The following is a 24,731-nucleotide window of genomic DNA, read 5'->3' as shown; positions in this document are numbered from 1 at the left end:
CGGTCCGCTCGCAGTTGCGGAGGTCGACGCGACGCGGTTGATCGGGCTTTTTTGTGTGACTTTCGAGGTGCTGGCGCGGGTGCCGCGAGTGTTCTTTTGTGGCGCGGACAGAGCGCGGTTTTGGCGGCTCTGTTGAGCTGTGCTGTATTTGGCTATCATCGGTTTGGCGCTTTTCTTTTTCGCCATTTCTTTTTCTAGTATTTCACTCTCCTTTTCTTGTCCCCGCCGCTCAGCGGGGGAGAGGAGTCGTGGTGGTGTGTAGTTTGGCACGGTAGTGCCTTCTGTTTGGCATTTTTCCCCGTCTGGTGTGGTGGTGTTATTTGCCAGTTTTGTGTGGGGTCCTATTTTCCCCATTTTCCTGGCTAGTAGAGGTGGTGATACCTTACGGGGAGGGCATTTTTCCTATCGTTGTGGTTAGTGTGGGAGAATTACTTTCCCTGTTCGCCAGACTCACTTCTGCCCTACTTTTCTGAGCCTGGCCTGGCAAAGCGTGGGCTTATCCTGCCGCAGCAGGGGCCCTGACCTTGCAACGTTCCCTATGCTATCCAGTCCCTAATAATTCTGGCTCTCCAGAATATGTCGCCTGTCTTCTATTGCGACCTGACTGGACACGACAATTTTGCCTCTTCTTTCGGCGTTCTCAGCAGCATAGGCGGCGGCTGAAACGCCCGCAGTTGCTGCATGGCAGAGCGGCGCGGCGTGCTGACTACCTCACGCTATGGCGGCGTCCGACTCCGATACTGTCGTGCCTTCCTGAGGCACATGTGAGGGCAGGATAAGCACTTGAATGCTGTGCCTGCAGATCCTGAAAAAAAAAGTTTAAAACTACGTCCTGTCTGGTTGTGGGGTCCTTGCTATGGTATAGGGTATGTCCTGATACTGTTGGGGGAATAGATTATTCCCGCAACATGTCTGGCCAACGGGTAGTTAGTGGGTGGTGTGGCTGCTGGCCTAAGCCCTGTATGAGCCGATTGCGGGAATGCCCCACTTTTAGGTAGAACTGACTTGCTAGGACTCGAAATCGGTCTCGCAACATCAGGATACCAGTATCTTCATGGAGAAAGGTGGTGGGGTAAAACGTGGGAAGGCGCAGCACAAGCTTGAGCGCCTTGTTTTGAACACGTTGTAGGGATCCTATGGAGGAGTCGGCGGCATTACCCCACACCACGGCAGCGTACTCTAACAGTGGGCGTACCAGTGTCAGATACAGCGTGATGCCTTGGTGCGAGGGCAATGTTGACTCCGAGTTTAATAAGGGATAGAGTGCACGAAGGCGCTCTGTCGCCTTGTTTCAGATCAACTGAGTGTGTGGGGCCCACGTGAGCCGCTGGTCTAGTCTCACTCCAAGGTAGGTTGCTGTTTTTGACCACGGGATGGGGCCTCCCACTATGTGTAGAACTTCTAGATCTGGCAGCACTCTGCGCTTCGTGAACGCCACTGCCTGGCTCTTGCCAGTGTTGAATTTAAGGCGCCACGTGGTGGCCCAAGCACCAAGTGCTTCAAATCCTTGCTGGAGGCGACGCCCCATGGTGTGAGCGTTCATGCTGCAGGTGAACAGAACAGTGTCGTCCGTGTAGAGGGCCAACTCTACTCTGTCCACTCGCGGTGCGTCAGCAGTAAAAAGCGAGTAGAGTAGGGGGCCGAGTACCGACCCTTGCGGTACGCCGGCATGCATAGGTCTGTTGGTGGACGTTCCCTGTTCTGCTCGGACGTGGAAGGACCTGCCAGAGAGGTAGGACCTGAGAAGGACTGCGTGCGATGTCGGTACCCCGAGTACAAACAATTTGTAGACGAGGCCGTCATGCCACACTGATTCGAAGGCGCGTGAGACGTCCAGGAATACCGCCCCAAGGTATTTCCTCGTCTCCAGAGCCCTCATCGCGGGTTACACGAGACGGAGCAGCTGGTGGGTCGTGGAGTGACCTCCGTGAAAACCAAACTGCTCGTCTGGCAGTATTTGGTCCTGGTCCACGTGCTGTAGGAGTCGCCTCACGTAAAGTCTCTCGAAAACCTTTGGGAGACATGGAAGGAGGCTGATGGGCCTGTAGCTGGATGGCGACCAGGGGTCCTTATCCTGCTTCAGGATGGCCACCACCTCGGCATGTTTCCACACTGAGGGGTAGACACCCGAAGCAAGGATTTGGTTGAAGACTGTGGCTAGGTATGGCTGATACTCCTGAGGGAGGTTCCTAAGAAGTGAGTTTGGGATGCCGTCGATGCCGCCTGCCCTCTGGGAGTTAAGTGATCTGAGTTGCAGTGCGACTTCTTCGGCGGTGATGGGATTTATGCTGTCCCCCTCCTCTCATGCTCTGAGGAAGGCTCTGAGACGTTCTTCCACGAGCCGGACATGGGCCTCGTCAATGTCGTCTACTATGGGCCGGAAGTTTGCCTTGGCATCCAGCTCGCAGACATGGTCCTGTCCGAGTTGCAGGGGAGGAATGCACTGCCTGTGGCGCAGGAAGCCCCTCACGACGCGCTATGCACTGCCATCGTCCGGGTCGAGTGACTCGACAAGGTCGGCCCATGCTTTGTTGCGGTGTTCACGGATGGCCGCAGTGATGGCTCGACACATGCTGTTTATGCGGCGTTTCATTGCTGGCTGTCTCGTTATTTGCCACTCGCGGAAAAGATGGTTTTTCGCCACTATAAGCTCCCGTATCTCTTGCGGGAGGTGACGTGACCTGTCTTGTGGCTGACGAGTGCGACCAGGTGTGGCAGCCTCTGCAGCTCGCAGGGGGCCTGATTTAGGGAGGTGATGGCGGCTTCCGCCCCCGCCTCCTCCGGATCATGGGCGTCTGTGAGGTACGCCCGTACCTCGGATTGGAATTGCTCGACGTTGACTTTCCTGAAGGATGGACGACCAGCCCGCACCGCCGCGCCGACGACGTCTATGTCAAAGATCACTGGCAGGGCCTACTGTTCAGCAGCCCGTCCCCCAGCAACGGATGCAAAACTAACTCCAGGCTGCACTTTCTTGGCGGCCTTGCCACGTTTGCAGGATTTGAATGCGCTACAGCCCTTGTAGCTGGCATCGTGCGGTTCACTGCAGTTGCAGCATTTGGGTTGTTCGTCGCGCTTTTTTTCGCATTCACGGGTTTGATGTGCACCTACACACTTCGCGCATCGCTCGGGCATGGTGCAGTTGTGTGCAACATGGTCTAGGCCTTGGCAAGAGTAACACTGAGGTCTCTTGCCCTTGGTCTTGAGCAGTTCGACTGAAACGTCGATGTCTGCAATTTTATCGAGTTGGAAGAGTTTTCTATTGTCCTCGTTGTCCACTAGGACGACGAGGAACAGCGGCATCTTTTTGTCCATTTGGGGCGATGTCATAAGTTCTACCATGCATGCAGCATAACCCCTACTCCACGAGTTCGTGTTTAAGGTGGGCGGGGTCCATCTTGATTGGTAGGTGACACATAACCACCTTTAGTAGCTTCAGGGACTCAGTGTTGTGGGTGTAACAGTGGAGTCCCTGATCCATAACAAATTCCATGAGCTTTTTGTGCTCGTCTATGGATGATGGGAAGACTGTATAGAGGTCATTCCCGGTAACTTTGAACGACTTTATATCCGCTACTTCCTTAATCATGCAGCGGAAGTTCATGTAGTTGTTGTCCCACTTCATGACTACCGGTGGCGGGCGTGTTTGTTTACGCGCTGGGGGGGGGGGGGGGGCGGGTTCCGTTTCCAAGACCTCTTCAATTGCCACCTGGAGGTGGGGGAAGCACATTTTCAAGCCTTTTGGGCTTGGTGGTGTGCCACCAGTTCGGTACGGTAAAACCGTCTTCCTCAACTGCTGGGGGTGCCGTGGGGGCATCTGTTGTTGCAGCCTTCTTTTTGGTTTGGCGCCCTTCAGGCGCAGTTGCTACAGTTTGTTCGTCAGTCGGAGGTGGCCGGCCGTTTACGTGATGCCTGTTGCAGTTCCATTGGCATTTCTGTCGATAGAAGCGTCTCCAAGTTGGCTTCCAGAATTTCCAGAGAAACTGGAGTTGTTGAGGGCCCTGTTGGGTTTGGGTAGTCGCTGTCAGTCAGTCCCTGCGCGGCGAGAACTGGCACACTAGCGGCTTCTTGATTGGAATTGTCCGTTGGGGCGATCAGCGGCGCACCGGCTTGGGTAGCCAGTTCCGGTGACTCAACACCATTTGGGGCCGCCTCTGCCAGGGCAGCAACATCTTGAGTTGCTACACCTGGCAGAACACCCGGTGGAACAAACTCCTCTTCTGTGGCCAAGCGCGGCAGTTCACTCGGCAACATGGGCGACTCAGTTTGCGGCTGTTGTGTCTTGACGGCGGCTAGCTCGTAGCGCTCGAACATTTCGTATGCTTTTTCCGCTACCTCTCGTTCTGGAACTGTGGTTGCTTTTGTCAGGCGATTCATAATCGCAAACAGTTCGATGCCAGAGAGGGGGCGGTAGCCTGGGGGGACGCAAGAAGCGTCGACCAAGGACGTAGTCTCGCCAAAGGTGGGTTGTGTAGCAGATGTTGCCGCCGACAGAGCGCGATCTGTCGGGACAGAATCCTCCATGGCGGTTAGGCCGCTATTTTTCGGGTCCATGAGGCACGTGTAATAGAGAGAGAATATATTGAGATTTGCCGGCCGGTGTGGCCGTGCGGTTCTAGGCGCTTCAGTCTGGAACCGTGTGCCCGCTACGGTCGCGGGTTTGAATCCTGCCTGGGGCATGGATGTGTGTGATGTCCTTAGGTTAGTTAGGTTTAAGTAGTTCTAAGTTCTAGGGGACTATGACCTCAGATTTTAAGTCCCATAGTGCTCAGAGATATTTAAACCATTTTTTTTATATTGAGATTTCTAACTCTAGTGGTCGCGGACTGGTCCCACGTGAAGGGGGTCCTGGATCACAGCATGCCCTAACGTTCCCTAGGCGTGACGCAAATCGATTCCTGAATCGATTTGTGCCACAGCCGGTAGCAGTTTACACGACAATTCTGCCGCTAAAAAACTCGCTTGCGAGTGGTCAGCAGGAGAGACACGCTTTTGCTTCTGCCACGCAAACGCCGTTGACCAACGCACCTTAATAAAGGCGAGCAGACAAAGACGCGCGAGAACAATAGCGCGAGCGATACAATAGCAGCTGCGATGGGCCAGAGCGAACTCTCGCTACGGCGGCTCAGCGCAGACTGGAGGTGCACAGCGGCGTCCAGAGCGGCAGGGAGCGCCACTCGCAGGCGCGGACCGAAAAAGGAACACCATGAGGCCACACCGCAGATGGAGGCGGCCAGAGCGGGCGCGGGTGGAATAAGGAACGTCCAAAGTGGCAGGGGAGCGCCACTCACGGGCGCGGACCGAAAAGGCAACACCAGGAGGCCACGACCGCAGTTGGAGGCGGCCAGAGGAGGCGTGGACGGAATAGGGAACACCTAGAGCGGCAGAATAGCGCGACTCGCGGGCGCGGACCGACTAGGGAACGGCAAACAGAACACCAGGCACCGGTCAGGCATAAATATGCGACCCGGTCCAGCAAGCAGCCAGTCTCAGGGAACACCTGATGAATGACGTCGAAATATCGTGTTTGGAAGACGCTGATATCCGGCAGAAAACCCGATTTCCATGAGATAGTATGTACCACTTGGTATAGCCCCTGATAGTTTGCAAAAAAACTTCTTTATCTTTCCCTTTGGCGTATACGAAGTTGACAGCATCACCCACTGATCAACCTTATACAGTAGCATTCTTCCTGTATGGTCCACTGCTTCTTCCTGGTTTTCCAGTGCTCATGTATTTACCCTCTGTACTGTATTCCAAATTTCCCTAATTGCTCTGACAAATTCCTTAACAGACTCTCCAGACTTCCTTTTTTCACTTCCAGTATGTAAAACGGTGATGTAGTTTTAGGAGCATATGCTATTTCATATAACTATAATCCTGGATTTGTATGCTGCTTTAAGTCGTAGATGGAGACGATGTACTTCAAATAGGAATCTTAGCGTGTTTCATGTGAGTCAGTGTAGAATCCAAGCATCTTCCTAATCGTCCCGTGCACTGTTTCACTTCCATTGGGTTGTCGATGGAGAGAGCTCATTCTTAACTTCTTCACATTCAGTAACTTACACAAATCCTTGAATAGATCTGACATGGAGTTCGCTTCCTGGTCTGTTGTTATTGTTTCAGGCAATCCAAAATTCAATATCCCATTATTCAAAAGAGTTTGTGCCACTGTTTCTGCCTGCTAGTTTGGCATTGTGAACATTTCTAAGTATTGTGAAAAATAATGTATGATTGTGAGTACGTACTTATCCTCTGGTGGTGTTTTATTGAATGGATGTAAAACATCAATCCCCAAAATACGAATAGTGCTAATGCTTTAGGTAACCCCCGCAATGGTACTCTCATTGGACACAAATCCGCTCTCTGTGTGCCCTGTATGCAATTCCTCGCATACTGGTTTGCTTCTATTTGCCTGTTCCTCCATCAATACTTTTCCACTACTCTTCTGTAGGTAGATTTTTGACCTCCATGACCTGCCAATATGTGATTATCAGCTTCTTGTAGCACTCTGTTCCTCAGCTTCTCATGCAGCCCCAAGTTGGTTTCTCTGCATAGCAACCCATCCTCCATACAAAACTATGATTGCTTAAAATACTGCTTAATTCTTCATTCGCTTTTTGTGCAGATGCCCATCCTTATGATTATGACCCCCAACACGTAATACTGCTACTTTTATACATTTCTGTGGTTCTTCCCACATTAATGCATAACTTTAAAATCAAATTCACTTAATCTTACTGCCCATTGTGAAAATCTACTAGAAGTATCCTTTAATCCCAGCAACCATTTCAACCATTTTAATGCCACATTATCAGTTATTACTGGAAACTTTTTATGGTACAGATAACATTTGAAATATGTTGTTCCTTAAATAAGGCTTAACGTCTCTTTTTACTTTGTGGAATAATTTCTTTGCACAGAATTTAGTTGCCTTGATGCATAGGCTACCAGATGTTCGACGCCTTCTACCTCTTGTGACACCACACAGTTTAGTGTATGGTTTCATGCATCACATGATAAAAGAAATTTTCTATTAAAATCCGGAAATATCAACATCGGACTCGATGTTACAGCTTCTTTTATCTCCTTCAAAGTCCACTGGCACTCTTCCTACCACATAAATTTAGTTACCATTTTTAACAATTTAACTCTGTCAATGGTATGGTAGTATCCACAAATCCTTTTATGAACCACCGATAATTGTTCGCTAATCCCAAGAACGACTGCAGCTTCTTTACAGATTCTGGTGCAGGAAATTCACATACAGTTCTAATTAATGTTGGGTATGTCTGAAACTCATTTTTATTTATGATGTGACCTAAGTATGCTAGCTGTTCGAGCACAAAATTGCACATTGCTGTACCCAATGTTAAGTACGCTGCATTTAACCTTAGGAAGACTTCCCTTAGTTGCTGAATATGCTGTTCCATATTACTCCCACAGACGATTGTATCATCAAGATACACTAAGCACCGCCATGGTTTGAAACCTCTGAGTGCTCTGTCCAACAAGCCCTGAAATGTTGCAGGTTGCATTTTTTAATCTGTATGGCATTCGTCTCAATTCGTATTGTCCACACTATGCTGAATATGCTGATTTGTGTCGATCCTTGGATGAAGCCTATACCTGGTGATAATCACTCTTCAAATGCATTGTTGAAGAAATTTTCATTACGCTAAATGATCAAAGATTTCTGTAATGCTTGGTAAAGGGTAGACATCCATTATGGTTTTCGCATTTAGGTGTATGTCATCAAAGGAAAACGTATATTTCTGTGACCAATTCAATGATTTTTTTGACATGACAACTATTCATGACCCAATGGACTATTAGTTTCTTCAATTATTCCATCATTCAGCTGTTGATGAATAAGTCCTTCGAAATGGGCTGCAAGTAGCTATGTATCCCGAATGATTTGCACTAGAATGGTGATTTATTTCCCATTTGTATGCAATGCTGTGTAATATGCGTAAGTGCTAATGACTCTTTTGAAAAAAAAATAAACCCTTAAATTCCAAAAGAAATTTTTCCATTCATTCCGCATAGCTGCTCTCTAGGTGCTTCACATTTTTCTCATAATGCAGTTTCAGTGGTGCACGACGTGGAAGACACCCCTCGTGTCCCATTCTTCTTGTTTCAGGACATCCATATTAGCGATTAGCAACCCTTTGTTAATCCTGTGTCCTATGCGCTGATATTATCTGTAGAAATAGGTTCTTCTCTTCACGCTTTATTTCTTGAATGTGTACAATACCTCTTTTTAGTAAGCACCACACCTGACCTAATACTTCATTCTCTTCTAACAGTTGCACCACACACAAAAGTCCTACTGGCAAGCTAGTTTCAGTAATCACTCAAAGCGGTTTCGCAGTACCTTTAGGTAAACAGTCGTCTTAATCAAGCTTCAGTGCGGTCGTCTGTGGTTTAGTCGGTTTGTCTTTCATGACAGAATTCTGTCGTGACATCGCTACGCTGACAATGACTTCATGTAACTGAAAAGTTTTTCGATCAAGTTCCACCCTATGTAGCGTAGGTGCGCTTGGGGCTATGCCTTGAAGCATGCCCAACTCTCTTGTGGTTCCCTTTTTAGGTACTCCACTGCGACGTCTGCTCGTAGATACGTATCGCTGGTAGGTTTTCCGGCTTTACTTACCGACGTGACAGCGACGACTCTCCAATGAGGCGTGGGCCTTGTGTTTCGCTATTACTGCGAGTCTTGTAAAAATCGCTTTTATTTAGTAATTTGCCCGGCTAAAACTCTCCCCTTTTACGATTAAGACAGCCTGCGCCACCTTTCGGAGGGAGTGGGGACATCAAAGAGTCACAAAAGTTCATATTAAGCACACGTAAACGTTCACTTCAGTTAGCGTGTTAGTTAATGCCTACGCTTTCCGCTAGATGGTGCTGACTTACTGCTGAATAGCTTTGGTTCCATAAAACCTTCACTGATTAGTACTAGGTAAATGAAATAAGTACAACATTCTAGTATTTCGCTTTCACTCTATATTCAAGGATTAAGATGGTGATGGATGATGGCCTATTTAAAAGGTTCCTAGCCTGGAGGAATCTAAATAGTCCGCAAATGCCGATATGCACGCGCTCTACGTCCAGATTCGCAACTAACGGCACACGACACTTTCAAAAGTCCACACGTTAATATCTGAATACCGGTACCTCTGAATTCACTCGTATCAGCAGATAATTTGTTTCTGTCGTCTATATGTCCGGAAAGTTCCAGTCTAGCACTGAAGTCCTAAAATCCCCTTAATACTCAGTTGCTACCAACAGTCAGAGATCATACACTACAAAACTTTTAATCTCCATAATATTCTAACAGTTTATCGTGAATCTTAACACGATAAAGTCCAATCTAATTATTGTCTCGCTGACTGACACGGGTTCCCCGTCCATTAACGAAACAATCAAGGAAAAAAAGGCGGCAATAATGACGATCAGGCCTTTTTATAGGTTTTTCATCACAAGGATTTAACGTCACTGCTTTCTCCATGACGGAGCTTCCATGGCTTTGCCGTACTTAGACGTTAAACTACATGCTGATACACTATAATTTTGATCTGCAATTACCGAACTATGATTCTACACTATTTTCCCCTTTAAAAATTATATTCTTAATTTTAAATTATTCTCTCTATGGCTTTTGTCACTGTAAACTGAACCGAGGTGTTACATCCTGCCTCGTCCTCTACTTCTAAAACTATTACTTTCTCTTACTTTATTCACATCATCTGGAGGCTGGCAACACTGCCTCCTTACATGCCCCATTTGTCCACACCTGAAACATTTCATATTTGCTGCAAACACTGTCCGTTTACCGAGCATTCCAATCACCAAATCTATCTCTTCACATTCTATAGCTAACTGAACTGCTGTGAACAAATCCGTCTTACTCCTGTCTACACATGTCTTGATATTTCTGCATGCAACTGTCTTGAAAAAGTGTCGAGCGCCGCCTGCTCAGTTTCTTGGAAAACAATTTCATTAGTGCAGCATCCTGTCCAAGTTCATAGGTACATCCATTAATTTTTCGTATCCCATATGCAAATTGTTACACAATTTCCATATTCTTCTTAGTTGCCAGTCCTAATTGTTCCCTATAATGTCTGGCACTATTTGGTTTCGTATATTTTTGAACTGACCCTTATTGAAATCCTTTGAATGTTTTGGCTGTCTTAAGTGCTTCTGTATACCCTACATTTTTTTGGAATCACTATAAAAAATATTGCAGGTTCATACATTGCCTGAGAAGGTGACATCAGTGTTCTGACACCAGTGCTTAATGACCCTTAAGATTGTCTCCCATGGAGAGTGAAATGAGACATCAGTATGACAGTAGATTTGTTCGATTAATTTCCTTTTTCTGGCCCTCGGCTGTAGTACATCAGGAACAACCTGATGGAGGCCTCCAGTTGCTTCTCATGCAAAAAACTAGACGTCCACCATTGCTGAATCCGCAGAGAGCGAGGCCTAGCATGGCGTCACTCGAATGCTGCTGTCAGTCACATCTCTGGCAGCGACCCGAGCGCCTCCCTTGTGACTCATGGCAGGCTGCCCTGTGTCGTGGTTGAACAGCAGACTCCATACAGCACTCTGGGATGTTGCTCTGGGTGTCAGAGGCTCGTGGTTTAGACTGTAATACTGAGATGAGAGCCATTTAGCACGTGAATGGGAATGGCTGAGAACTTAAACGCTTAAGGCACGTACTCTAGACTCTTCCATAGTTGCAAGTGAGGAAAGGCTTCTATCCTTCGTTAGCGTACTGTAGAGTCGCCATCTACATCTACATCTACATGGATACTCTGCAAACCACATTTAAGTGCCTGGCAGAGGGTTCATCGAACCACCTTCACAATTTTCTGTTATTCCAGTCTCGTATAGAGCTTGGAAAGAACTAACACCTATATCTTTCAGTACGAGCTCTGATTTCCTTTATTTTATCGTGTTGATCGTTTCTCCCCATGTAGGTCGGTGTCAACAAAATATTTTCTCATCTGGAGGAGGAAGTTGGTGATTGGAATTTCGTGAGAAGATTCCAACCCAACGAAAAACGCCTTTCTTTTTATGGTGTCCAGGCCAACTCCTGTATCATTTCAGTGACACTCTCTTCCGTATTTCGCGATAATACAAAACCTGCTGCCCTTCTTTGAAATTTTTCGATGTACTCTGTCAGTCCTATCTGGTAAGGACCCCACACCGCACAGCTATTTTCTAAAAGAGGACAGATAAGCGTAGTGTAGGCAGTCTCCTTAGTAGATCTGTTATATTTTCTAAGTGTCCTGCCAATAAAACGCAGTCCTTAGTTAGCCTTTCCTACAAAATTTTCTATGTGTTCCTTCCAATTTAAGTTGTTCGTAGTTGTAATTCCTAGGTATTTAGTTGAATTTACGGCCTTTAAACTTGACTAATTTATCGTGCAACCGAAGTTTAATGAATTCCTTTTAGCACTCATTTGGATGACCTCACACATTTCGTTATTTAGGGTCAACTGACAGTTTTCGCACCATTCAGATATGTTTTCTAATTTTTTTTTTTTTTTGGAAGATTTGGATTATTTTGTCTTACCCTCGTACGTTGTGTCCTTTTCAGAACTGCAGTTCTCTTCGTTTGGAATTACTTGATTGAACAAAGTTTGCTGGAAGATGATACAAGTGCCACTTAAAGATAAAAAAACAGCTCCTCATTAGAATATAAAAATAGAAGATTAATTTCTGATGCATGTTACTCATTTACGTTTTGTGTATAAATGTTGTTCCTGTTATTAAAATTCTCCTGTTATTGATATTTATTATGTAGTTTCCCATTTAACAAGGCTAAATTAATTATTGAATTAATTAATTGTGTTTCATTTGTAAGGGCTAAGATAATGCTCTGTACTACATTGGCTACATACATAGGCCACTCATTTATTATTTGTATAAATTTATGCAAGGTCGAGCAGTGAAGATGCACATCTATATAGTGTTATTTCTTGGTTACAGTTCATGGCACATGAGAGAGCTATCTGATGTAGTCATTTCATGTAAAAATATGTGATTAGGATATATTAGTATCCCACTGCAGCGGTTATTTAAGTTAAGCTTCTTTTTGTAGCATCTGATCAGTTGATTTTCAACAGATATTGTTACAATACAAAGTGTTAAACATCCATTAGCTTTTTACATTGCTACCAGTAACTGTTTTCTCTTCAGACAGAATTAAAGCTTCGTCTAAAATAATAACTTCTGGAGAAGAAATATGTATCATTTGTGGAAGAGACACTACAGTAGAAGACTTTCAGCATTGTGATGCCAACAATGAAACATTGTATCCTTAGGAAAAACTCATCAAACTTCAGCATGAAATCCTGCCACCTGTGTTCATGGTCCTATACGAGTTTCTGCAATGTAAAGTATGCCAAGTGGCTTGGGGGTAGAACAGAACTAATGTTTATAACGAGGATCACTGAGACATAATTACAGTCAAAGAATTCTGTGTCATATGCAGTTGAGAGTTATCACTATAGTCTGTGATTATAGCACTAATACAGGTTACGTTGGGACCCTCCATAAGGTGTTCTCCATCTCAAGAACATCAAGGTTGTGTCTTCTGCTCCATAACAGAGACAAAACACGAAAGCAGCTGTTGCAGATGGCCTAAACCAGTGATGGACAAATCACAGCTCGCGCTGTTGATATGATGGTGGTACACCGCTCACTGTTCATTCTAGTAAACCTTTTCACCTACCTTTCACTCTTGCCTGGAAAGGAGTGACTCTGCCCTTGCACAACTTCTAGCTGGAACTGCGGCAGAGGGATCCAGATTCGAAAGAATAACTTATTTTACTGAACATAATTTTTGAAGTAGCACACTTCCACAACAGAGCTGCTCCAGTAACAAGAGATGCACGTGGGCCTGTGGGGTACAACATTGTTTAGTCGTCAGTGGGTTGGGTATTCTACAGTACATGCTTTGCATCCGTGAGCTGCTTCACCCTAGTCATTAGCCTACTGAACATGTATTATAATAAGAAAACCATAAAAAATAAATACAATGAATCTTTATTAAACAAATGACATCGAATTTCCTTCCCTGGCTGCGACACTTACATAGTCACAGTGAGGAGTCTGTGGCTTGTGTTAGTAGCTAATCTGAAAACTCTTGGCGTAAGACATCTTCCCTTTAGCAGAATCAAATTACAAAGGAAGAACTCACAAGTATGTGCAGGTAGGTATGGGAGGCGTTCTCCCTACCCATTCTGTGTAGTTATTGAATTAATACTGGCCTCTGCTGTAACTATGCAAGGTCTCAGTGCTGCCCTTGGGCTTTGATACACGAAAACAGCACTCATCTAGCGGCATATTTACCTCGCTACAACAACTGGGCAAAGAAGGCGAAACTTAATGAGAAACGAAAAGATGAAAATTAACTTTAAGGAAGCACTGTTTCGACTGACATCTAGAGTTGTCCATCATTCACGCTTTCGAAACGACATATGAGGCATTGGTGAAGAGATCCTGTAAGTAACTTATATTTAAAGTGTAACTAAGTTTAATCGGACGCAGTTCACTTCACTTTGCAATAACAGAAATATAAAAAAAACATATGTACATAATAAAATGATTCCCTGGCCTTTACAATATCTGGCTTAGATAATATGATATTCTAAAGTGAATTCTAAAGTGAGCTGCTGAAAAGGTACAATATCTCAAACACTCGGATGATCATAATGAGATTCGTAACAGACAAATAAATACACTATGTCAATACCAATGAATATGCATATTAAGCAATTTCTATTTTAAGAGTGGGAATTAACATTAATCATAACTAATTAGGGACTCACACAACAGGCAGAAAACGCTCAGAAAACTTTACACTGTCCAGAAGGTTCAATACTCTTAGAAATTGGTTGAATTTTAAGATTTTTTTGTCCCGTATTTAGTCCATAACACGTTAACATGAAAGTAGAAATTCTTACTGAGAGTTCACAGAAACTGAGGAGCAGGTATATACGAGTAGGTCTGGCCAAAGTTCTTGACCTTAATAGCTGCCACTACATAACTATTATATAATTAATTCTCTGTAAATGAAAAAAGAGAATTATTCGAGTCCAGTGGCAGCACAAAAAAGCTTAACCTCATTGTGAACAGTTTATCAAACCCTATTACGGTAAAACCTAATACTCAAATGAAACTAGACCAAGCACAATTTAACACAGCAGACAAATGTCATTATAAATGTAAACAAGTATATTATAAATGCAAAACAAGTATGAAAAACCAGTAAACCTCTTTATCAATCATCATAACTATCATGTATCACATAGTCACATTTAGGTACATGAGAAACAAATAATGTAACCCAATAAAGTATGCAACAAATAGATGACTACAGTAGTAGTCATAGAATAAACCATTGTCATTTGTTTGTCATGTATTATAAAAAAAGAAAGAAAAGGAAACTAAAGTATTACCTTATTCTGTATCCAAAACTGACCTTAAAGAATTGCATAGGCGTTTCATGTTTTGTTTCATATTTAGCTATTTCTCGAGATCGAAGGCCTACGGGATATTAATCACGAAATTCTTTAAAACAAAAATGAACTTGAAGTGCCAATAACGAAAACAGAAAAAATGCCGTTTCATACAGCACAGAAATAAGTTACTTGAGCGCATAATTCCAATTACAGGAGAGATTTGTGCCAAACGATGAGTAGTAACCTTACAAAGATTTGCAGGGTATGTGACGCAAACGAGGTACATTCTGGCTTAATTTTGCGGGTAATCACAGTGAGCAGGAGATTCAAGAAGACGATGGTTTGCACTTTCTATTGTACTTGTAAACAACACAGACCGAATCCGGGCCAGCGACTTTCAATTAAAAATGTCTCTCCTCTGTGGGAATATACATAATAGATACACGAGTGCAGATTGTAGGCACATGGTTGACGACGTATGGAAGCCTGGGTCTGGTCATGACTCGTGCGTGCATAGCCTATTTGTTAGGCGACTGCTTGCGATAAGCGGGAAATCCGGTTTCGAGCCGTGGTCTGTCACAAATTTTCCCTGTTGTCGTTCGGGTATGCAGCTGACGATTGCCCGTATTTGCAACTGTGAATGGATTTCGTGTGTTTCATAACTGCTTTAGTCGCTACTGTGTCTGTTCCTACGGACTTGTGTACATGTCCAGAGGAGCTTTGTATAGTATTTCTGAACAACTCAGGTATTGTAATATCGTATTTTCGATAGTTGTTGCATAAACTAAAACACAGTGCAGACACATCGGAAAGAAAAATGATTTGATACAGTGAAATGATAAGGATTGCCAGAGAAAAGACCAATTTGGTCGTCAGGTAAAATTGGACCACTTAGGCAAAGCCACCAGTGCAAGAGCCCACGTGATTTCGCTGAACACAGGAACGGAGATGACACGGGCGTGAATGTTACAAAGAACCACTGGAGTTGCCAGTAAATAGTCTTCTATTTGGGAGGATTTTAAAATGCGAAGCTATGTGTAATACTTTCGTTTCCAGTGCAAGACGCTTTAAAATAGGAAGAGGAAGCAGAATGGATTTAACTTCAAAGCAACGCAGCATTGCGTTCACAAAGGGGTGCTTGCCGCAGTTTATCTTGAGGCACTGGTAGTCTGCATATTAATCAAATAAAATAACTGTTCGGAAATATGGACTCCACCTCCGATACTTGGCAAAAAATGAAACAATGAATGTAAAATCGGATGGTCGCCCAGCAGATAAACGTCGAAATTCTTCTGACAGGCAAAATTATGATAACTAATTCCCATCACTCTAAAATTATCCCTTATAAATAGCAGACATCAGAGAGGAATAATTTGCAAGATAAACTTGACACATCTTTTTCATTCCATAAGAATTCTTCATGTGTAAAATACGAGAAATCTAACGGTGTTTGGGATAACAGAAAAAGACAAACTAAAAATCTGACAATACAGAGACTTCAGAAAATACACTCCTGGAAATGGAAAAAAGAACACATTGACACCGGTGTGTCAGACCCACCATACTTGCTCCGGACACTGCGAGAGCACTGTACAAGCAATGATCACACGCACGGCACAGCGGACACACCAGGAACCGCGGTGTTGGCCGTCGAATGGCGCTAGCTGCGCAGCATTTGCGCACCGCCGCCGTCAGTGTCAGCCAGTTTGCCGTGGCATACGGAGCTCCATCGCAGTGTTTAACACTGGTAGCATGCCGCGACAGCGTGGACGTGAACCGTATGTGCAGTTGACGGACTTTGAGCGAGGGCGTATAGTGGGCATGCGGGAGGCCGGGTGGACGTACCGCCGAATTGCTCAACACGTGGGGCGTGAGGTCTCCACAGTACATCGATGTTGTCGCCAGTGGTCGGCGGAAGGTGCACGTGCCCGTCGACCTTGGACCGGACCGCAGCGACGCACGGATGCACGCCAAGACCGTAGGATCCTACGCAGTGCCGTAGGGGACCGCACCGCCACTTCCCAGCAAATTAGGGACACTGTTGCTCCTGGGGTATCGGCGAGGACCATTCGCAACCGTCTCCATGAAGCTGGGCTACGGTCCCGCACACCGTTAGGCCGTCTTCCGCTCACGCCCCAACATCGTGCAGCCCGCCTCCAGTGGTGTCGCGACAGGCGTGAATGGAGGGACGAATGGAGACGTGTCGTCTTCAGCGATGAGAGTCGCTTCTGCCTTGGTGCCAATGATGGTCGTATGCGTGTTTGGCGCCGTGCAGGTGAGCGCCACAATCAGGACTGCATACGACCGAGGCACACAGGGCCAACACCCGGCATCATGGTGTGGGGAGCGATCTCCTACACTGGCCGTACACCACTGGTGATCGTCGAGGGGACACTGAACAGTGCACGGTACATCCAAACCGTCATCGAACCCATCGTTCTACCATTCCTAGACCGGCAAGGGAACTTGCTGTTCCAACAGGACAATGCACGTCCGCATGTATCCCGTGCCACCCAACGTGCTCTAGAAGGTGTAAGTCAACTACCCTGGCCAGCAAGATCTCCGGATCTGTCCCCCATTGAGCATGTTTGGGACTGGATGAAGCGTTGTCTCACGCAATCTACACGTCCAGCACGAACGCTGGTCCAACTGAGGCGCCAGGTGGAAATGGCATGGCAAGCCGTTCCACAGGACTACATCCAGCATCTCTACGATCGTCTCCATGGGAGAATAGCAGCCTGCATTGCTGCGAAAGGTGGATATACACTGTACTAGTGCCGACATTGTGCATGCTCTGTTGCCTGTGTCTATGTGCCTGTGGTTCTATCAGTGTGATCATGTGATGTATCTGACCCCAGGAATGTGTCAATTAAGTTTCCCCTTCCTGGGACAATGAATTCACGGTGTTCTTATTTCAATTTCCAGGAGTGTAGTATACAAGCATTACAGAGTTCGACATAAATATATTGGGGCTTCCAGCACAAGACGAGTTTTAGCAAACATCTTATCAGAAGGAGAAGGATAGAAAGCAGAAAAAGTGGACTACCTGTGGTATGTGCCACCTCGAAATTTACAATAAGGTAAAATACTTACTGACAAACAGAAAACGCAGCACAAGAGGTGCATTCGATATGTGACTGGCGTTTGGCAAATTGAATCTAAAAATCGGTTAACTTCTTAAAAATATTTTGAAACAGAATAAAATGACGGATTCTCTTCCACGAGAAATGGAATTCGAGGCAACTAAATAAACAAAGTAGTATTTGCGCTTAAAAGTTCAAAGGCTGCATGTGTAAAACACTTCTGCAAGAGTAACCTAAAAAAACAATGATTTCTAAGCATATGCACAAGTATTTTAGTTGCTACTTAAATAACTTGAAACTTTTATATGAAACAGAGAACGGGGAAAGAAAGGTAAAAGGTTGGTGGGAATTTCTGACTTTCAGCTGCACTGCATATTGTGGTAATGCAATGGGAAATGTTGAAAATTTACGCTGGACCAGGACTTGAACCCAGATTTACTGTTTTGTGTGAGTGGTTGCTTAACGGACACAGTCGCTGACCGACTCAAATTTATGACTTACCGCACGTTGCAACGTAGTGTCCCCCTTCCATTAACCATCTACTCACAAATTACGGATAGCCATAGTAATTTGGATGATATTAGCGCATCTGTACTGAGGCAAACGTCCAGGAGTCGTCGTGCTTTTACAGAAAAGTATATATATGAGTGCTGTCTGTCCTGTTCGACGTGTCTGACAGAGCAGACACCACTCAAATATATTTATAACTTGAAACTGTAGCAGCTGGGGTGCATGATCACCATGGTGGATATGTGGCTATTTGTGACAGGTCACAATGTCTGCAGTTCACTACCCTGGGCCTGGTTCCAGTGGGATGGTGGTGGTTGTCGTGGTGGTTCATCATGGAAACACTACTGGTTGAATAATCCCTATATTTCCTATCAAGCTAGTGCAGTGGAGATGGTGCTGAAGAGGTGGCAACCATTGTTCGTTATGTATGCTGCTCCAGTTTGCAGAGGCCTTCTGGTGTCATCAGTGGCCCACCACACAGACAGTGCACTGCATGTTCCCTCAGGCATTGAGGACATCCAGTGGAATGGTGCGGTCAGCACAATAGCAGAAGTGCTAACGCCAGCTGGTGTGCAGCAGGTAGTGGTGGACAGAAAAGGCAGTCACAGCAGTTGCTCTGTTTATGCTGTTCAGTTCGAAGCACACTGGGACAGGTGGAGTCAAACCACAGCACCCAGCATGGATGACGGCAGTGGTGGGTCCCTACTCAGGATGATGAACAGTGACATTGTTTTCCTGCTGAGGCTGTGACGGCTGGACAGCTAGAAGGCCCAGTCTCAAACCCCCAGGCCGCCAGGAAGGCAACTAACGTCAGTTGACAGATACCGAGTGGGGGTCCCACAAGTGGAGAAGTACCAAGTGGACAGCATCCAGATTTAGCAGGAGCAGAGACATGTGGCTATTGTAGACAGATTCCAACAATGGTAGCTCCCTGTTTCATCTCAATATGAAGACTGAAATGGACCTTCCTTCACAGCTAACAGCTAGTGACGACCACATAATGTCTGTTTGAATTGAACTGGTATAATAACAAGCCTGATCAGGTAGAGTTTTTGAAACCACAATGCTCCTGGCCACTACAACAGAACAGGCTGGAGTTGCCAAGAATTTCTGTTGGGCAATCCTGACATCATTTGGCCCAGGTTTCCCATCATCTCGGTACCTCCAGAAGCCCTGCCTGTGCCATAACACGTAGCGATTCCTCTTTTCAGAGGCTCAGGGAGGTGTTTTCTACTGTGTCAACTAACTGTTCGTGCCTCAGCATGCTCTGTGTTTGAGAGGTCTTGAGTTGCAGTTGCAGGAGGTAGTTGCTATGAAAGATGGAACTATGGCGCAAAAAAAAAAAAAAAAAAAAAGTATACTCATGTATTCCTCTCCATTACAGATGAAATAACAACACAAATAGATGAACAAAATAATCTTTGTTAAAAAAAGGCCCAAGGTACACCCACAAAATACTTCTTTAAAAGCAAACTAAATAATAAACGATTTGTAACCAAGGAATCAAGTATAATAGTTGTTATTTAGTGCTGTAGTACAGGAAATCGCTTTTTTAATGAAATGATTGTAATTGTTTCAAAGTTTCATGGTAATTCATGTGTAAGATTCGCATTTACCTCAGGATCACAAGAACTTCTGAATGTACTCATCTTAATATCATTACGATAACAATTTATAAAACATTTTAAAAGCATTCCTGAATATCGTTAGCATCATCATTTTATAAAACTCCTAAAACAATATAAATTTTCATAAAACCTTAAAAAATCGTGAAGAAAAGTATCATCATAAAATTTTCAATGCACTATCCACTCCTCCCAGCTCACAATACTCACATCAAGAGTAACAAAACATGTCACATGAAATTTATGTTATCATTTTAAAGACATTAGCTGATTATCAAGTGGGGTACCTAAACACAAGAAATTACGTGTTTGTGGGTTATAGCACTGTAAATGGAAACATCAGATACCAATGTAAACAGGCCATGTTAACATGCGTGGGACTCCACTGCCCATTGCCAGGATCGAACGTGGGTTCGCTGCTGGGGGTGAAGAAGAGGATTATCGGGTGTCTCCACAGATTGCTCCTGATGATAAAATAACATCATTTATTAGTCATCTGCCACATATTGGTTGTAGGTCGTCTGGCGAGGTTTGCTTCCACTGACGTGGCCGCCCTACGCAGGGTCTGTAGCGGCGCTGTCGTAACTAGAATCTGCTGCCTCGACAGCGGCGCTCCGGCCTAGGTGGATTGTACTTGCGACAGCTGGAACCATATGCCATTGGCCTCTCTTTGATCGTGGTTCTGGGGCGTGGCAGCTGTGGTATGGATCAGTGCTCCAGTGTCTCATCTCTGCATCTCTGTGACTATCCCAAGTGGCAGCTGTCTGGTGTCGGTGGGGGAGGGTCCCTGTCTCCGACACTAGTCACGGCGTTTGAGGTGGCAGTGCCCCAGGACGATGTCGGCAGTGCGTTACCACAATGTACCCCAAGTGATGATTCCCATGACAGGTGCCTGTCTGTTGACGGCGTCTGACGATAGTTACGCCGGCGGCGTCACTCTGGCGCCTTCTAGGTGACGACCTGCATTATGGGCGTGATTGTTACGATAATTGCACTGACAGTGACGACACCGAACTGGTGTCTGAAGAAAGTGACATAGTCTACGCATTCCAACCCTTCACGATGTTCGATGTTGACGAGATGAGTGCCTGTCCTTAAATATGGCATTCTGCAACTGACATCTGCGGTTCTTCTTCCCCAATGGGTCGGCGGAATTTTTTGGTGTTGCTGGGCTGTCGTAACTGACCTGATTACTGCCCTCGATATTGACACCCAGGTGTGCAGCGAGCTGGATGGTTACACAGCATTCTCCTCTGTGTTGCTGAACTAGTCTCTCCTCCGACCCAATTACACGGTGGTATCATAGCACTAATCTGCTCAAAAGAGTACAGCACATATATGACTTCTAGCTACCAAGATATCTGCACATTGTCACTAACTTCATTACTGTGAAAGTCCTACCTTTATGCAACTTAATCGCTTTAATCATTTGACCATCTACACTCACACCCTCTATGGAAAGAATGCGTCTCCTCATTCCGCTTCTACATCTATTTACACAAGACTCTATTTACATCATTTTGAACTTTCTATCAATTGTATGATATGTACACAGTCTACTTCCTCTGAAACTACATAATATGGCTTGTCACTACTAACTACATTACAGTTCTCTCTCTCATAAACTATTGTTCCTTGCGCTCCTTGAGCATACTTAGTCCTTCCCTTCATGAATGTTCACTCATTACACTCCCCTGTTGTTCTGTTCAGTTCAAAATCGTAGGCTGAAGGTTGGTAGGGGTGGAATTTGGGCATCTCTTCTTTTGAGAAAGAAACACACAACTCCAATAACCACAGGGAATACACAAGTGGCTGGCGTTAATGAACCGATGACTACCTGTTGCTGCTTCTGCTTACTTCTGTAGCTTTTCATGTGATCTAACAGGTGTTCCATGCCAACACGACCATGATGGGTGGCAGTCATCTGATCCAGACGAGTGAGAAAATCCTCATGAATGGACTCATTAAGAAATGGAAGGTTTTTGGGGAGCAAACTGAAGAAGGTAATTAGGTCAGGTACATAAATTTAAGAATGGATCATACTTATGGCTATGGTTCCCATTATCGCGGCTGGTAAGCAAAAAGAAAATCCTAATGTTAGTCCCACATCCATGCTCTAGGTCTTAGCATATACTGATAAATCGCTACATTATCCTGTTTCCTTCACTTTGCTTTTTCCTTTTCCTTCTCCTCATCCAGTGTTCCTTTCCCCCGTTCTACGGAATCTAGGTTCAGACTAGGCAAATTGTCCATATCCCTCCTAAACAGCCGAATTCGGATTCTGTGACTATCAAAGGGCAGTTGGGCAGCTGCAATTCAAAGTTAACCAGCGACATCATCTCTGTTAATTGGTAGAGGCTATTATGCTGTGATACAAACTTCTTAGTTTTTCCCTTCGGCACATAAGGATTCTAACATAACTCACTGACTCACATGGTACTTAGGAAACACTGTTGTCATACCAGTTTCTTGAAAGCGTTTGTATTTAATTTTGCACTTGTCTCCAGTTAAGTTTCCCTCTCGTAACAAAATTCTTCACTGATGAGATGTCTTCTTGTGGCGGGGCTTTGCAAAACTCAAAGGGCGTTGGCATCTTGCACCGAAAAATTATAGGGATAACGCTGTGCTCTGGTGAATCCAGGCAGACAAAGATGGGACTAGACGTCAACAGATCTTTTAACTTCTGGAAAACGGCTCACGCTTAGCTGTCCTATGAAACTCACCTTGGTGGGTGTTGGAAAATTTTGAACGGCCTCAAGTAGCTTTGGATCGGTACAAATTCCGTCCTGCCCTACAATGTGACCCAAATACCAAACATCCTACAATACAAAATGACATTTCTCTAAACTGAACATTAACCATACTGGACAAAGACGATGAAACACTACGCGCTATCGCTCCAAATGTTCAGAAATACTCTTTGAATACACGATTATATCGTCTACGTATATGATTCACTGTTAGTAGTGTTGCAGGGGTCGAACCTGGGACTTTAAGCGGCCGAACTGAAGCCAGGACCCACCACGCCGCTTCTCGTCAGGATGATTTACCTGATTTACAGTGTTTTGATGAACACAGCAGAGCTTCAGTGTGCCACCTGCACGCTGTTTCATGAGTCCAGCTGGCTCAGCAACTGCTGGTATGCCGACGCTGTACCGACGCCGCTGCTGGTGTCAACAAGGCCACTCAGCTGTAAGTCGGCCACGCTATGTCCACTCACCGCCCGGCATGCGTTGCGCTTTGCACCGCGCTGGTGCCCACGATTTCAGAGACTGTTACAGTGCCTGGTCCTCGCCGCCCTCTGCCCCATTTGGCCTGCTCTGTCTGACCATGGGATGAAGGTGGTTGTACTGGTCACCCGTGGCCCTTGGCCGCTGCTGCTCCAGACTCGAACCCGCGCCCTCCTGGATGCAGTGGCGCAACTTTCCGCTAGTGCTGACTGCCAGGTGGCAACACTCGCCGCCGTCACCAATGCTGTTCAGTACTGCTGCACCTCCCGCAGTGTACGCCTCGCCCGGACCTCGGTACGTCAGGTGGGATGTTAACATGGCCCGTCCTGGACCTGCTGCAGACTGCTGTCACTGCCCTCCTTCAGGCAGACCATGCAGTCACCAAGTACGTGGCTGCCATTCCGTCCCGTCCCAGTTTTGGGTCCCCAGAGGTGGAATACAACCTGAACAAGTACATAGAAATAAAGTACAGATTTACATAGAATATTTACAACATCGCTGCAAGACTGGCCCCTATAAGCGTAGACCAGCACAAGCAACCCAACTCTCGACTGACCTGGGACACACTGTCACAAGCTCAAATTGCACTTCTCTTTATACAAGTTTTCCCCTCGCTTCTGATGTGGTGTCAGAGAGAAACAGAAACTATGTCACGGATAAAATCCCAAATTTTAGCCGTCTACAAATCTTCACTCGGCTCTGGCCTAGTTCCTCGCCTCATATCGCCATAACTTCAAGCAACACAGCAGTTTGCTACCTCATGTTGCTTCACTGAAAGCAAATCGTGCGCGAAATACCGCCGTCGCAGCAATGCGCTCGCGAGTGCCATGTTTGCATTTCCTGGCCCACTAGTTGTCGACTGTTACAACACTCTGAGACTAGCAACCTTTCAACAAGATTCGCCCCGAATCGAAATATAACAGACGTGGCCTGTGGCTGCGTAACATACCTCGTTCACAAAACTTACATTCTACAGATAAAACTAACGAGAACATCAAAACATTAATTGTACACCTATACACACTGGTTGCCCATGCCATAGGCAACTGATGTGTAGGCACCTCCTCTACTGGTGCACGTCTCCACACTCTCCACACAGCTATACTCAAGAAAAATAGAAAAACCACAGACCCTGTGGCTGAAATGCTCACTGTCATTATCCTGTTGCTCTGATGCTGTTGTAACTTTCGAACGTGTTCCCATAGATCCTCCTGTGCATTGATAAAGGAATGCAACGTTTCCGAAAACTCTGGATTTAACGTGGAGTTTAAATATGTCAGATTCTGCGTTGTTAATATCTCCTGAAAACCCTCCGGATAAAACAACATTCCCTGTGACAAAGTTAAAGCTGTTTCACCCGTACGCGATGCTGGAAGACTGAAATCCTTCCCCACAATTTCATACACAGTACCATTTATAATTATTCCACTCTCCTGCAGTTGCAACCTCCTTATTTTATCCGCTCTCTGATTGGTATAACAAGTGACCGGCGTAAATACCGAATATGACCAATGCCTCCCCACCTTCTGGAAGTAGGAATGTGTCAATAACACCTCTTTCTCACAATCTGAGCCATTCGTAGTCCCCAGGAACAATCCAACTTCGCATGTACTACTATCCGAAAAAACTGGTTGATTAGGGCAAATCGGTACTCGCCCTTGCGTACAATGCTCCAACTCCCCCAATGGTATTTCTCCGTGAGCTTCTCTGCTCGCCGAAATAAAAAGTACGTGTTGCGTCCTAATCTGCACCCATTTCCCAATCTCCTTCCATTTCACTGGGTATGGATGAATAGTGTAACAGTCAT

General features: G+C 45.5%; 1 protein-coding gene across 1 annotated transcript in view; it reads left to right on the top strand.

Annotated features, from left to right (window-relative positions):
- The first annotated feature begins 2,755 nt into the window (after positions 1 to 2,755).
- Positions 2,756 to 24,731, top strand: part of LOC124770943 (ankyrin repeat and protein kinase domain-containing protein 1-like) — a 39,263-nt gene continuing 17,287 nt past the window's right edge. Inside the window, exon 1 of the mRNA XM_047249242.1 lies at positions 2,756 to 2,802. Within this exon, the coding sequence (XP_047105198.1) occupies positions 2,756 to 2,802 (47 nt within the window). The remainder of the gene's footprint in view (positions 2,803 to 24,731) is intronic.

The sequence above is a fragment of the Schistocerca piceifrons genome, unplaced genomic scaffold (genome assembly GCF_021461385.2).
Source record: "Schistocerca piceifrons isolate TAMUIC-IGC-003096 unplaced genomic scaffold, iqSchPice1.1 HiC_scaffold_846, whole genome shotgun sequence".
NCBI lineage: Eukaryota > Metazoa > Arthropoda > Insecta > Orthoptera > Acrididae > Schistocerca > Schistocerca piceifrons.
Note: the sequence above shows the minus strand (reverse complement) of the source record. Positions and strands in the feature narration are given on the sequence as shown.